Source organism: Phocoena phocoena, chromosome 6 (genome assembly GCF_963924675.1).
Source record: "Phocoena phocoena chromosome 6, mPhoPho1.1, whole genome shotgun sequence".
Classification (NCBI taxonomy): Eukaryota; Metazoa; Chordata; class Mammalia; order Artiodactyla; family Phocoenidae; genus Phocoena; species Phocoena phocoena.
Genome location: NC_089224.1, coordinates 32,597,571 through 32,613,520, shown reverse-complemented (window position 1 = coordinate 32,613,520; position 15,950 = coordinate 32,597,571). Strand labels below are relative to the sequence as shown.

Sequence of the window (15,950 nt, the reverse complement as noted above, 5' to 3'; positions counted from 1 at the left end):
AAATGATAGGGAAGATATTGAAATGTATCAATTACTAATAGCCAGCATTTCCAAGTGTGCTTAATTCTTGTGTTATCACCGTGAAGCAAATATAAACTGTTGACATTCCTAGGGGTCAGGTACCCAAAGAACCTTAAAGCACAGGCTCTGTGTGTCAGAGGTGGGCCCAGATGGACAAGGCCTTTGAATACCAGGCAATAGCTTTTGCTAAAACTATCTGTTGCCTGAGTTGTAGGGTCCACCCCTATTCACAAGGAAATCGTGCAGATTAGAAGATGCCACTAGAAGTGCGATAACAAGTTAATAGGTAGTCATGAGAGTTACATGGTGGCAATTCTTTTGGGAGAGACTTAATTCAGGGAGTTGAAGCGCTGGCTTTCTGACCCAGGGATACGCATAAAAAACTTAAGGAAGTTATGTGCAATAAATAGGCTACTCAGTGTAAAAATTCTGAGCATCATTGCAGAGAATTTTCTTGATGGGTTAAAAATTAGAGTTCTGATTTCAAATTCACGTGTCTCAATACCACCCCTGCAGCATATTTAATTAATTCATTCAACAAATGTTAATTGTGTACCTGTTGCAAATCAAACTAACGTGGCACTAGGCTATAGGGATATAAGGAGAACGGTATCTGTACTCCAGGACTCTGCTATCCAGGGGGAGCGGTAGAAGCCTGAACAAATTAAGTACAACATGCTCTAACAATCCCTGCAAAAGGAGTTTGTACGGTGTGTGAGAGGAAGAAGCCAGCTGTCTGCCCGTGCTGTGTGGTCAGACGAACGTTGCTGTCTTTGTAGCTCAAGATCCCTTTGCTTCTTTATCTCTTCTGTGGGTTCAGTCATACCTGCTTTTAAAAAAGATTTCTTAGTTTTTCATGGACTCAGAACACCAGGAAACCTCTTAGATTAGTTGGGGTTTAAACATTGTGGATACCATCTGCATTATATTCCATACCTAGTAGTCTCAACTCTTATTTTGGTGTTGGAGGGATATTTGGAGGCAATCAAGCAGACACAAATTAAATGAGTCTGCCAGGACCACATTTTCTCCAAGGAAACTCCTGGAAAAGTCTCCAGGGATTCCCTGAGATTGTTAGAACCCAACCAGAAAACCACAGGAGTAAATGATGTTGCAAAGCCCAGATCCTGTCCTCATGGAAATCTTAAGTATTGTGGTTAATGCCAGGCAGAGCCTATGTAATGATTTTAAATGGCCTCATTTAAAGGCTCATTGCCATAAATGGAAGTCATTTTAAACAGGCCACTGAGTGTTATAAATAAGCATTTAAAGATTTTTTTTCTTGTGGTTTTTATTTTCCTCTTGACTACTTCCTCCTTGACCAATCACAGGCCACAGGAGTCCAGGCAGCATGGCTGAATAGTGACTTTCTCTTTGCAGACCCTCCCACAATGGGCTAAGTAGCTCAGTCTGGACCTTGGTTGCACTTGCTCTCAGAAACCCTGAGCTTGGTGTGTGTGTGTGTGTGTGTGTGTGTGTGTGAAGGAGGTCTGAGAGCTCCCTTCCAGGTTCTGTCTCTCACATTCACTCCAACTTTCTTGCATCAGTCAAACTGAACTGTGGTTGTGTCATTTGGAAAGCTGGGAGTGCACCCTGCTGGCTCTCACACTTTAGTCTTAGCCTTGTATTCACAGTCTCGTTTTCAGTTCAGATGAAATTGCTCCGCCCTCTACTGAAGTTCGAACTTATTAAGTGATAACACTTGAATTTCTAGCCTGGTTAGACATAAGTATGTTAGTGTTCCCGAAAACTTAACGTTGGCTTCTTCACTTAAGATCTTCATAACTGTATAATATCTGTGATAAATTTGTTATGGTATCTTATTTTCCCCCATCTTTTGAGACATCTTTTTCTATCCTATATTATAGTTATTTCTGTTCCTACCTTGTTTCCCTATGGGTCCGAAAGGTCTCACATCACTTTGCATCCTTTAGCCTCTACAGGGGTGTTTGCACATAGCAGAAGATCAGTAAGTATCAGGCAAATGAATGAATAATAAGTACCGTTATGCTATAAAGATGGGTGTGACTTCCAAAGATAGCCAGCTAGAAGAAATTCATAATGCTGTTAGTGCTTCATAAACACTTCTGTAGCTAAAACTGAAAAAGAGAAGGCTGATTGGATTTCATTTTTGTTCCATGTAGGATCCTGGTGGGCAACCCATTTACATGCTCCTGTGACATTATGTGGATTAAGACTCTTCAGGAGACTAAACCCAGTCCAGAAACTCAGGACTTGTACTGCCTCGATGAAAACAGCAAGAATATTTCCCTGGCAAACCTGCAGATATCCCATTGTGGTAATTTACTTTTAAATCAATAAGTTCTACTTGCTATTAATTATTCTAATTGCCTTGGTGTGGTAGAGAGTCTGGGAAGGTTACGACTACCTGGATTTTATATGTTATGCTGTTGATGTCTCCACTGAGTTGGGCCACTTTCGTGTGCAGTGTTGAGAAATCAGCTGGGAGCAACTTTGCTGAGTGTTCTTTGCCAGTAGAATATTAATTCTGAATGGTTGACTTTAAAGTGCACAGAGAAAAAAATACACTGTTTATTCCTTTGTTTCTTTGTTCGTTTGTTCATCCATCCAACTATCCATCCAAAAAGTATTGGCTGAGAGTGTGGTACTTCACTGGCCACGTATATACTTGGTTGGCATCTAGGCCATGCAGAGGAAGGATCTCAGGGGGATAAAGTGTCCTGGCAGCACAAGAACATGCAGTTCAATCCAGAGCATTCCCTTACACTTGTGTTGTTGCCGGATGTCAGTGTATCTTGATGGGGCACCACAAATCTGCCCTTTGACTTGCTTTCCCCCATTTCTGGGTTTACAATCTCCAGAATTTAAAAGGGTACCATATGATAAAATTACAGCTCTGTGAATGCCAGTGTGTTTACAAGAAGGGAAAATCCAAGTGTTCTGGTTAGGATTTTACTGCTAAGGGCTCTTGGGACATGCCTCTGCAGTACCCACATATGCATATTATTCCTGAGTTGAAATTTTAATCAGTCAACCAGTTAATCAGTTAACAATTAAATGTGATCTTCTTGCCTAGTGGCTGGTGACACAGCAGAAAGCCACATAGCACCTGGTTCTTGCCTGAGAGGAATCTGTATATTAATCATAAACTTCCAGGTCTTTGTTTTCAGAGGATCCTGTTGTTTGGAGTCAATTTTTATTTAAGGGAAATATAGCTGCTGCTCTTTTTTTTTTTTACGGTACGCGGGTCTCTCACTGTTGTGGCCTCTCCCGTTGCAGAGCACAGGCTCCGGACGCGCAGGCTCAGCGGCCATGGCTCATGGGCCTAGCCGGTCCGCGGCATGTGGGATCCTCCTGGACCGGGGCATGAACCCGTGTCCCCTGCATCGGCAGGCGGACTCTCAACCACTGCGCCACCAGGGAAGCCCCCCTAGCTGCTGCTCATTTTTAATGAGAGTGTAATAAAGGAGTGATAAGTGTTTGTTTCTTCCCCTACAGGGTCTTAGAAGACAACAGTTACTCTTCCCACAGATTTTTGTTGTAATGAGAGCCCTTTGGTTTCATAATGGGGGAATTAAGCTTTGTTCCCTTGTCAGCTTCCCTCGACTTTCATTATTAGCCAATATTAAAAAAAAATTTTTAGTATCTATCTTTTCCTGATTGATAAGAGGATAACTGTTCTCTGTTCTGGTATAAATTTGTACCGCTGAGAGAAATTGCCCAGAGGGACAAGAAATTCAATGTTGAGTCACCTGGCTGCTTGGCCAGCTCCCAGATCCCCATGGCTGTGTGGCCACATTGTTTCAGCAACCACTGAGAGGAAAAAAGAGAAAGCATCTGACTCCTGCTCTGATTTCACAAAAGGCCTCTTAATAGACGTCTGCTTTGCCCTTGCCTGAAACCAATTCTCTTTTTTTTTAATTTTAATTTTTGGCCATATTGTCTTGGCAGCATTCCTGTAATGTACCCACCTAATGTGCTGTTGATAGACCGCTGTGACTGGAGCAGGGGAGGGGTAGGAGTGAACTGGTTCTAATTTTTCCTGACCACTTTGTCAATTTTCAGTGTTTTAAAATTTGTTTCCTATGAATTTGTCAATGAATTGTGTGTATGAGAGTGAGGCTTTGAATCCGCTGTCAGAGGGCGTGTGTTTGATTGATTAGGATTGAATGATTACATTTATGGTAATTTCAGGGTCAGCAATGCTTTTCAGAAAGCATCATTAGAAAAGGTGAACTGATAGACTTACTTTTTTGTGTTCTTAAACTGTCTTGTTCTTTCTCTGCTAATTTTTATTTTCTTTCCCAGTGTTTTTTACTTATTTATAATTGCACATATACTATTGATACATTTTGTTGCAAAAATAATTTCCTACATTTACACATAAAGCTTATCTTTACTTGTTTGTGACCATTTCAGGTCAGAAGCCATCGATCTATCCTATCTTTTTAATCATTGTGTGTTACTCACGGTAGAATATATCTTGATTATGTTAAATCTTCCATATTGATGGGCATTTCCCATTTTACTACAAAAGTGTTTCAACCAGCCTCCTTATGCATACATATGGATGCAAAGTTTTTTCTAGAGTACGTAGCGGGAAGCAGAATTTTTGGTTAATATGGTTTGCACATTAAAAAGTGGTTGTACCAATTTATAGCCACCCCAGCAAAGTATACCTTGATATTAGCAAACTTCTTATTTTTTGTATCTCTAAAACACGGTATGTCGTTGCTTTTTAGTTTGCACTTTCCTGGTTGCTATTGAGTATCTTCTATGTTTATTAGACATCGTGATTATTCTTCCTTGAATGGCCTATTTATACCTTTTGTCTATTTTTCTACAAGGTTATTCCTTTTCCTTCCTTTTCTTCCACTGACAGTGTTCTTTGTTTTATTTTTTCTTAATTGTTTGAAAGTTATAAATTATGTTTCTCTGTTTGTAAATATACAGTGCCAAAATTTTTTTTTTTTAAGAAGATGGGGGTAGGAGTTTATTAATTTTATTTTTATTTTTGCTGTGTTGGGTCTTCGTTTCTGTGCGAGGGCTATCTCTAGTTGTGGCAAGCGGGGGCCACTCTTCATCGCAGTGCACGGGCCTCTCACTGTCGCGGCCTCTTGTTGCGGAGCACAGGCTCCAGACGCACAGGCTCAGTAGTTGTGGCTCACGGGCCTAGTTGCTCCACGGCATGTGGGATCCTCCCAGACCAGGGCTCGAACCCGTGTCCCCTGCATTAGCAGGCAGATTCTCAACCACTGTGCCACCAGGGAAGCCCAGTGCCAAAATATTTACCACACATATTTAAACATATTTTCTGTAAGTATCTAGAAAGAACCCCCAACAAGATGAGAAAAGATACTTTTACTTCCCTTTACTTTCTCCTCCCTTCTCTGATTGTTATCATCTGAGATTTTATTTACTTTTTAAAATTAATTAATTAAATTTATTTAATACACATAGAGCTAATTCAAGTAATGAGATTTTATTTTTAGACTGTTACTTGATGTTTTTGAGGATTTACTCTTTCTTTGTATATCATTGATTTTTGTATTCCACTGCTTCCTCTTGGAGTGGTTTTTCTTTTGGCTGGAGTATATCTTCTGATATTTCTTTCAGAGAAATTAAAAAAATAAAATTCACGTTCTTGCCCAGTGCAAAATCAGCCTGTATTTTTTCTTCTCATTGGAATTGGCTGAGTGTAAAATTCTAGACTCCAGATAACTTCCTCTTAGAATTTTGCAGATATTATACCACGTTCTCCGTGTGTTCATTGTTGCTGATGAGAAGCCCGAGGCCAGTCTGATGCTTATTTCTTGATAGGTAACCTATGCTTTTCTTTTTCTCTAGAAGCTTTTAGGATTTTCTTCTTATCCATGTTATTCTTAAATTTTACTACACTGTAACTAGGCATGTGTGCATGCTTAAAATTTTATTTTGTTTGACATGCAGTGAACCTTTTCAATATGAGTGTTCACATCTTCAGTTCTGGAAGAATTTTCTAATTTATTTAGATGGTTATTTACACTTCAGGCTCCTCTCTCCATACCTCTCACCCTTCCTGTAATACTTTCCATCTGCTTGTCCTTTTGTGCTGCATAATGGGAGAATTGTTTACTCACTACTTTGCCTTTCAGCTATTTCTCCAGCTACTGAATTTTCCCTTCTGCCAGTTGATTTTTAATTTCTGAAATCTCTAGTGACTTTTTTTTTTTTTTTTTTACGGTATGCGGGCCTCTCACTGTTGTGGCCTCTCCCGTTGTGGAGCACAGGCTCCGGACGTGCAGGCTCAGCAGCCATGGCTCACGGGCCCAGCCGCTCCGCGGCATGTGGGATCTTCCCGGACCGGGACACGAACCCGCGTCCCCTGCATCGGCAGGCGGACTCTCAACCACTGCACCACCAGGGAAGCCCGACTTTTTTTTTTTTAGTGACTGAAATATGCTTTTCCATACTGGGGTTCACCATATCTCTAGGGTACCTAGCATGACTGACTTTCTCCTGTAAACTTCCCACCCTCATTGCTTCTACTTGGGGGCAGCTGCAGCAGTTGTTGGATGCTGTGCCTGAGGTGGGAGGGCAAAGGTAGGATGTGGAAAGTTTATTCCTCTGTGCTTCTACTTGTTTTCTTAACCAGTGACCCGGTGGCTTAGTGGAGGGGAGGCCCCACTCTGCCCTGCCGTCCACCCCTGGTCTCAGGTCAGCCCAGCAGCTTCCCTGTTTGGTGTGGCACATACTCAGGTGTCTGTTGGGAACTGTGCTGTTTTTCTTTCACTTAATTTCCCCACTTTCTCTTGTTCAGGAGTTTCTCATTGTTCTTATCCACCAACAGTTATACCTTCTGATTTTCCAACATGGTTCTGGATTTTTTAAAAAATGAACATAATTTCTAGAGGTTTGAGATGAGAGGGGGAGCCTTCAGTTTGGGTCTTAGTCATGTATTAATTTTCCTCTTGATGGTTTCCCAACTTTGGTTCTTTAAGAGAAGTTATGCAGATTGAGCAGTAAATTATGCTACATTGTTGAATTTAAATTCTGTCTCTGAAATTCCATGTTGGAGAAGTTGGATAATATCCCCAAGTCTTCAAGTTAGATGTCTTGTTTAAAACATGGATTCATGGTCAGTTGGCTTTTCTTTTAGGTCTCACCCTCAGCAAACTTTTAAAATATACCTGTTGTGTTTAAGTCACAGATTCACGGAGTTCATCGTACTTCCACTTTTTTTTTTTTCTTTATGAAGCTTGTTAGCTAACTCAAAAAGTAACTCATAAGAATATGGTCTTGTGTATTTCACCACTGTAAATCCAACAATTTGCCAGTAACTACGGCCATTGCATTTGGTTTGCAACTGGTAATATTTTAATTTCCATAAAAAAGAGCTATTGGGATTTCATTCCTTTATGAGGTGGGCTTTCTTTAAAAAATTCCTCTTTTAGTATTTCATCATGTAAGCATTATATGATGAACAAATTCTCTACATTTTATAAGCAAAAATGTCTCCTCCATGGTGCCTGATGTATCCCCTGAACATAACAGTCATTTGATTAATGTTTGCTGAATTGATCAATTAATAAATGCATGATCCACATTATATTAATGATCAGATTGAAACAGATTTTTGATGTAACGGTGCAGATATTTCAGTTAAGTAAAAATAACTGAAACATTTATATTATTCTAGCCAAATTATTCCGTATTTTAGCACTTCGTAGTTCCCTTTGAAATGTCTGTCATCATTGCATTTTGAAAGAATCTCCTTTCTTCTTTTTCCTCTGCCGTTAGCGATTGAGCGAGCATGGTAGGCAGGGCTGGGAAGTTTAACTGCGCCATTCCCGATCCCATTAACAGCACAGTCAAAATGTCTCACAATATTTTTCTAACAGCCCCTCCTGCTGTGAATTACTGTAAATTTATTCATGCTGTGAAACATGTTGTGGTCTGTTTCTCCACCAGGTCCTTTTTAACCTTAGAAAAGCTTTGTTAATTACCAGGCAACAAAACATATTCATGTAAAATTTCCACATTAATCAGAAAAAAAGGGGTGCTATGAGCAGTGGTTCTGAAGACAGAAACTGAATTACACAAGTGTTAGTGAAGAATAGTTATTTTTCCAGATTGTGCTGATTTATCACTCCAGATAAAAGTGTTCCTGCTACTTCTTTTAGTGTTTTTCAATGACATTATTTATAACATTGTATATTCTAAATTCTTGTACTCAATTCCTGTACATTTGGTTGATCTTCAGTAGTTAGGTTTGCAGTACAAAGCTTTCAATCTTTTCCCCTGGCTGGATGGCATTATTAAAGAACAGTGTACTTTATACTTTAATTTCTTTGTACTATAATTATGATTTAAATCTCTGGAAGAGAGTTTCTTCAGGAAGTGTTAATAGTGGATGATATGCTCTGTTCTAAGCAGACAACAAATATATTTAAAAGGCAGTATTCTTTTGGGTCAAATCAAAACAATCCCTCAACCCATTTTACTGGTAACTAGCTACCGTAGAACATGCTAGCCCCACAGTGAAGATAAGATGGTAATTCAGTTGAGGGTTGAGTGTAGTTACTATATAAAACACTCTTAATGGTCCCATGGATTGAAATCAGCTTTGCCTTTGGTTTCTTTATTTATAATGACAATTTCAGTTTTCCATTTTTCCAACCTTCAAACTTTTAGTGTAGAGCCTCCTTACAACACATTGACAAAATATTATTTATGTTGGGAAAGGTCGGTGCACAGGTGCCCAGGAGGAGAGGCCTGTTTCCTTGAGGTAAACTGATTTTAATGATTTATTATTATTTTTTTTATTTTATTTATTTTTTTTTTTGCGGTATGTGGGCCTCTCACTGCTGTGGCCTCTCCCGTTGCGGAGCACAGGCTCCGGACGCGCAGGCTCAGCGGCCATGGCTCACGGGCCCAGCCGCTCCGCGGCATGTGGGATCTTCCCGGACCGGGGCACGAACCCGTGTCCCCTGCATCGGCAGGTGGACTCCCAACCACTGCGCCACCAGGGAAGCCCTAATGATTTATTTTTAAGATTTACTTTTGGTTTCCACTATAATTTGTAGTAATGCATGTCTGTTTAGCATATTTGTACATACTCCTTCTTTTGTTTTAAACTAGGAAAATAGGATAGTAATTCTATTTTGTTAGCATTCACAGAAGATTAAAATGAAATGCTGTATTAATACTCCATGTATAAATTAGATTGGTAAAAAACATTGTTTTCCTAGCATCTTAGCTGGATTGATTTTTTTTTTTTTTTTCTGAAAAGCAAATACAAAGTCTGGTTTACTGCTTTGCTTCCTTTTATTAGAGATCAGGTTTTACCCACTAAAACACAGCAAGCCACACAGTGGACCAGTGCTTTTCTTTGTCTTTTTAGAAAGGCAAATAAAGCAGGTTTTCTAACCTGTCAGCTGCTATTCAGATTTTTGTGTTTAGAAGTTTTGTGGTTGCTGTCACTGTCATGACACGGCTCACACAAGCCTAGAAGCACAGTTTCCCATTTGAGCTGGGAAAGTCACTTTGCTAATTTTCTGTCATTTTTGCAACCAGGTGTAAAGCAGCCACTTCTAAATAGGTCAGGCTCATTCTGGCTTCATTCCTGGTTGTGAAATATGTATGTTTAGGGGACACAAAAATGGGAAGATATTTCCTCCCAAGAAGAGAGAAAGTGAGTGGAGAGAAGACAGAGAGCTGACAAAAATCGTAATTTACTTGAATATTTTTATACCCATGGAGTGATGATCCAATAAGAAATGAGCAGAGCTTAGGCTTACTAAAATGAGGTGAAAAAGAACACAACTCAGGCCTACAGGTAGATATTGAAAAATAAAACCCAAACGTGACCCATCTCGTTTATTGCAAAGCCAAGTTAATATTTCAGAAAGTTTAGAGGTTAGTTTTCCTCAATTATTAGGAAGTGAGAACGTGCATACTTTGAATTAGTGATCGAAGGGCCTAGTCGATATGGTCAACTTTCAAGAAGTGTGCACCACTGGATGGAGCAGTGTCAGTGGCTGTTGACCTGAGTATGGTTGGAAAGGACATACCAGCCAGTAGACCTCAGCAGAAAATCATCAATCATTCAGTGAAAAGGCTGACTTTCTTTAGACCAGAGCTTCCCAAACTTTAATGTGCGTATGAACCACCAGCAGATCTTGTGGAAAATATTGCTTCTTTGCCAGCAGGTCTGGGTTGGGGCCTGAGAGTCCACATTCTAACAAACCCCTTGTTCCATAGATCACACTTTGAGTAGCAAGGGTTTAGACAATGGGTGTTGGACTATTCGTTGGGTTTTTGCTTGTACAACTATTATTCTTACACCTGACAGGAGCCTGAGCAATCACCTAGTCCACCAAATTTTCCCCACTCTATGTTCTGTGCAACTCTAATTCCTTGAGATGCTCTGTGTAGGAAAAAGAAAAACCCAAGGTTAAAGAAAAGAATATAGAAAATTCTGTAACTCTGGATGTTCACTGTGCACATTTCTATGTTAAAAGCTCTAAGAATTCCTGCTCGAAAAGAACCATTTAACTTCCATTGATCTTATGGTCCTCAAGGTTGTTTGAGTACATACCATTTCTTTGTGATATCATGTTATGGCTTTGCTATTTTTACTTGAAGTAATTTGACAGAATATCAGATATACACACGTATAAATTCAGATGTAAAATATATTTAAAACTAAATATCCATATTGATATTGGTAATAACATTAATAGCTAACGTTTATTAAGGACTTAATATGCACTAGACCTCATCTGAAATATTTTCCATATTATCTTATTAGGCATCCTAAAAGCTCTAGAAAGTAGATGTCATTAGTATCCTTACTTCCAGTTGGAGAAATGAAAGCTTACCAAGCATCGTGAGTAAACATCTAATGAGTAGGGGTTGGCTTTAACCCACATCTGTCTGTCTAGGGCCTTAACCAATACACTGATCAGCTGCATCCTTTACTGGGCTCTTCCATGCCTCAGAGGTGTCTGTCTGTCGGGCAGCTGGTCTTCTCTGATCTCCAGCGAGGTTTCCCAGTGTGTAAAGGAGGACAGCCCTGATACTTAAGTCAGGATCCCATTACCATAGTGCTAGAAGCTCTTGGAGACATTACTGAGCTTTGCTCTGTACTTGTGCTGATTTCAAATCTTATTAAGCCAGGAAGTAGTGCCTGGCACATGGTTTATCCTGCCTCGGCTATTCATGATTCCCAATTCATTTTTATCGTGCTAATTAAACCTCAAGTGGTATTTCAAGTACAGATTGTTTTTTCCATTATTGAATCTTTGGCCAGCCTATTAATGCTGTAGAATTCACGTGAGTCAGATGCTTGCTCATTTGTGGAAGACTTTACATTTAAAAGATCTAGACTTGGCCAATTTTGCACAGATTCCTTTGGAAACTGCTATGACAGGGTGATACAATTTCTCTATAAATAAAGGAGACTCACTCTTCTCTCACAGATAGACACGTAATTATTTTTTTAATGAACCAAATTCCTAGATTATGGATATGTATTGGTATTTATAGTCTGTGCTAAAATGGATATTACAGTCTGGGAAAGGTAGTATATTGTAATGGTGAACATCTTGATCTTTGAGTTCAGTTCCTAGGTAGTTGGGCAACTTCGGAAGATGTATTGGACTTTTCCAAAACTCACATTCTTTATTAATTAAATGAAGATAAATACTTAACTTCAAGCTTGGTTGTAAGGATTAAATTAAATAAAACAAAAATGTAAAGTACTAGACAGGAGTTTCTGGTTCAGTGAATGCCCCATAAATGTTATTGCTAGTACTATAATTAAGCAGACATTTTTAGAGATATTAATCATGTAAATTTAGGCTTGAAGGAAAAAATAAACTACATTAGATTTTACAGGGGAGATTAAGATTATAGCATAGCATTCTCTGCTGAGACTCTCTTTATTTTAACTTCTTTTCTGCTTAGAATTTCCACACTTTTAGATACATTTATAAAAGGTGGAAGTTTACACCATGGGTTTATATTCGAGGTGCCAGGAAGGGTGTCACCAAGATCCATTGGTGGAGTCTGCTGGTGGGGGAGCTCATACCTCAAGAGCAAGCACCATGGCAAGCCCTGGCTCCGTGGTTTCTCCAGATGCAGCCAGATAAATCTATAAATACAAGAGAATGGGAGAGGAGTCAACAAAGCTTTGTGTTTCTGCAGTTGCATTTGGAAAGTAGATGGATGAGTAGTGACTGACTTAAAGGCTGAGAATGCTGGTTACCAAGTTGGCAATGGGGAAAGCCAAGAGGAAAGCTTGGTGTATATTGCAGAACTACTGCAAGGCTCAGGAAGTAAGAGAACAGGTAACACCAAACACAGGAGAGTGGTTGAAAGATTTTTGTTCCATACATCTCAGGTGTAAAAACTGGAAGTTTGTTCTCTAAAGAGGATAAAACAAAGGCCCAGAGGAATTCCAGGTAGAGCTGAGGCTGTGAGAGCCATAGAGAGGATGATGGATTTACATACAACTGAGTTTTGACACAGGTATCCTCCAGTTTTTGGAAGTTTTTCTTTACACCACTTCGCTTTTCTGAAAGCAATCGGAAGAGGATTTTTGCTTCTCCTAAAAAAGGTGAAAAGCAAAGATAGCGTTCAGCATTTGTTTTACGTGGAGCTCTTTAGAGGCAGCGCACATCCCAAGCAGTGAGGGGGCACCACTAAGCTCCTTCCTGGGAGCTACACTCAGCATCTCATCATCATGCCGCCATAGCTTTGACTGTGTCTGTGAGAATCTGTGCTTTATTTTGATTTATTCTGTGCATCTGTTAGAAGGAGGTGTCCTAAGGTAGTTACTTCTTTACTTTATGTCATTTCGTCAAAAAGTTTCATAGGAGCATTCTGCGTTCTGATAGCCAGGAAAACCTGTGTTTCCAGCCTCTTCCTCTTCCAAACAGTACACTGGAAGAGAATTATCTGAATAATTTGATCAATCCCATCCCCAAAAGGATTTAATGATACTGACACCAGGTCAGTATTACAGAGGCCAGTAATACTGCTCTAGTGATGCTGACAGTTAATAAATGTGCAATGCTTCTATTACCCCATTCTTAAAGATGAAAGAACAGGGACTTCCCTGGTGGCGGAGTGGTTAACACTTTGCGCTCCCAATGCAGGGAGCCTGGGTTCGATCCCTGGTCAGGAAACTCGATCCCACAGGCATGCCGCAACTAAGAGTTCTCATGCCACAACTAAGGATCCAGCGACCCCCAAATAAGGAGCCCACCTGCTGCAACTAAGACCCAGAGCAACCACATAAATAAATAAATAAAATAAAATCTACATTAAAAAAAAATTAAAGAACAGCCAAGGATCACCAACTGTTTGAGAAAAGCTTATAATATGAAAGAAAAACACAAAACAGAGAGAAAGAAAAGAAATTGCAGAAACAAAGTTGATATAGACAGAAGAAAAATTCACAAGAAATTATAATTAATAGTTCATAGATATTAGAGATCAGCAGAGATATTGCATCCATGAAACAAACACATGGTGTTAAAAAAAATAGAAGACCATTCAGGAACAACAACAAAAAGCCTTGGAAAAACTAAAAGTATGACAGAAATAGAGCAAATAGACAAAAAGATGGAAAATAGGAGAGAAAAGATTGAAAAAGATAGGCCACCCAGAAGGTCCAGCCTCCAAATAATAGGAGAGCTAAGTGGTGAGAGAAAGGATTACAGCATAGTTGAATTGGCATCATTTTTTTTCCCTTTCGTAGTGGTACATATCACAGTGTTGTGTCCTATAATTAAAGCTGTCTTAAATTTGATAAAATGTGATAACTATTACACACAATGGTTCAGCTGTCTGTAGAGTTTATGTATTTATAGTAAACTTTATTGTACATTTAGACAACAAAACTTCATAGCAGGCTTTCCTGGTGGCGCAGTGATTGAGAGTCCGCCTGCCGATGCAGGGGACACAGGTTCGTGCCCCGGTCTGGGAAGATCGCACATGCTGCGGAACGGCTGGGCCCGTGAGCCATGGACACTGAGCCTGCGCGTCCGGAGCCTGTGCTCCGCAACGGGAGAGGCCACAACAGTGAGAGGCCCGCGTACCGCAAAAAAACCAAAAAACCAAAAAACCAAAAAAACAAAAAACTTCTTAGCAGATGGAGATATTAAGACAGAATAGTGTGAGTGGTGGTATGGGCCTGTGGGGAGAGCTGGCTTTCTGTGTGAACATGAACCTAGTTCTCATCTTCCAGGGTAAGAGGTCAGTAGATAATGTTAAAACAAAAAACAAGAAGTAGCAATATAAACATGATATTTAGTGATATAGAGATCAATACCCAGAGAAGTTAAAAGAGGTGAAATGAGTGCTTCTGGGAATAGGAAATAGTGCCACATGGGTACTATTTCTCACATAATAGTTTGAATATTTTTGTTTCTTTTTTCCCCCTGGGTTTGTAGTTGTTTTTATATTTTCTCAGTTTTATTGATATATAACTGACATACAGTACTGTATAAGTTTAAGGTGTATAGCATAATGATTTGACTTACATACATCATGAAATTATCACAATAGGTTTAGTGAATATCCATCATCTCATATTGATACAAAATTAAAGAAATGGAAAAAAGTTTTCCCTGTGTTGTACATTATATCTCTAATATTTACTTGTAACTGGAAGTCTGAACCTTTTGACTACCTTCATCTAACTTCCTCTCCTTCCACCCCCCGCCAACCTCTGGTAGCAACAAATCTGATCTCTTTTTCTATGAGTTTGCTTGTTTGTTTGTTTGTTTTTGAAGTATAACTGACCTACAACACTCAGTTTCAGGTACACAACATGGTGATTCAGTATTCTGTACATTTCAAAATGATCACCATGCTAAGCCTAGTTATGGTATGTCACCATACAAAGATATTACATAGTTATTGACTATATTCCTCACTGTACATTTCATACCTGTGTGTATTTTGCAACTGGAAGTTTGTATCTCTTAATCTCCCTCACTCATTTCTTTCCTCCCTCCACCCCTCTCCCCTCTGGCAACTACCTGATTGATCTCTGTACCTGTAACTCTGTTTCTGTTTTGTTATGTTTGTTAATTTGTTTTGGTTTTTAGATTCCACCTATAAGTGAAATATGGTATTTGTCTTTCTCTGTCTGCTTATTTCATTTAGCATAATACTCTCTAGGTCCATCCATGTTGTTGCAAATGGCAAGATTTCATTCTTTTTTATGGCTAATATTCCACTGAATATATACACCACATCTTCTTCATCCATTCATCCACTGATGGGAACTTAGGTTGCTTCCATATCTTGGCTATTGTAAATAAGGCTGAAATGAACATGGGAGTGCAGGTATTTTTTCTGATTAGTGTTTTTGTTTTCTTTGGATAAATACCCAGGAGTGGAGTTGCTGGATAATATGTAGTTCTATTTTTAATTTTTTTGAGGAATCTCCATACTGTTTTCCATAATGACTGCACCAATTTACATTCCCACCACCAGTGCATGAGGGTTCCCTTTTCTCCACATCCTTGCCAGCACTTGTCATTTGTTGTCTTTTTGATAATAGCCATTTTGAAAGGTGTGAGGTGATATCTCAGGGTGTTTTGGTTTGCACCCTGATGATTAGTGATGTTGAGCCACTTTTCATGTGCCTGCTGGCTCTCTGTATGTCTTCTTTGGAAAAATGTTTATTTAGATCCTCTGCCCATTTTTTAATTGATTTTTTTTTAATGTGGAGTTGAATGAGTTCTTTGTATACTTTGCATATTAACTCCTTATCAGATATATAGTTTGCAAATATTTATCCTGTTCAGTAGGCAGCCTTTTCATTTTGTTGATAGTTTCCTTTGCTGTGCAAAAGTTTTTTAAGTTGGTTGCAGTTACATTTGTTTATTTTTGCTTTTTCCCCGCTTTTCTGAGGAGACGTATCCAAAAAACCATTACTAAGACCAATG

The 15,950-nt window shown here is 39.2% G+C and overlaps 1 protein-coding gene across 7 annotated transcripts in view; it reads left to right on the top strand.

Annotated features, from left to right (window-relative positions):
- The window catches only part of NTRK2 (neurotrophic receptor tyrosine kinase 2), a 388,046-nt gene that overhangs the window by 36,895 nt on the left and 335,201 nt on the right, over positions 1-15,950 (top strand). For all 7 annotated transcript variants that reach the window (XM_065879081.1, XM_065879080.1, XM_065879079.1 and 4 more), the window contains one exon: positions 2,166-2,320. In XM_065879081.1, coding sequence (XP_065735153.1) covers positions 2,166-2,320 — 155 coding nt within the window. The remainder of the gene's footprint in view (positions 1-2,165; positions 2,321-15,950) is intronic.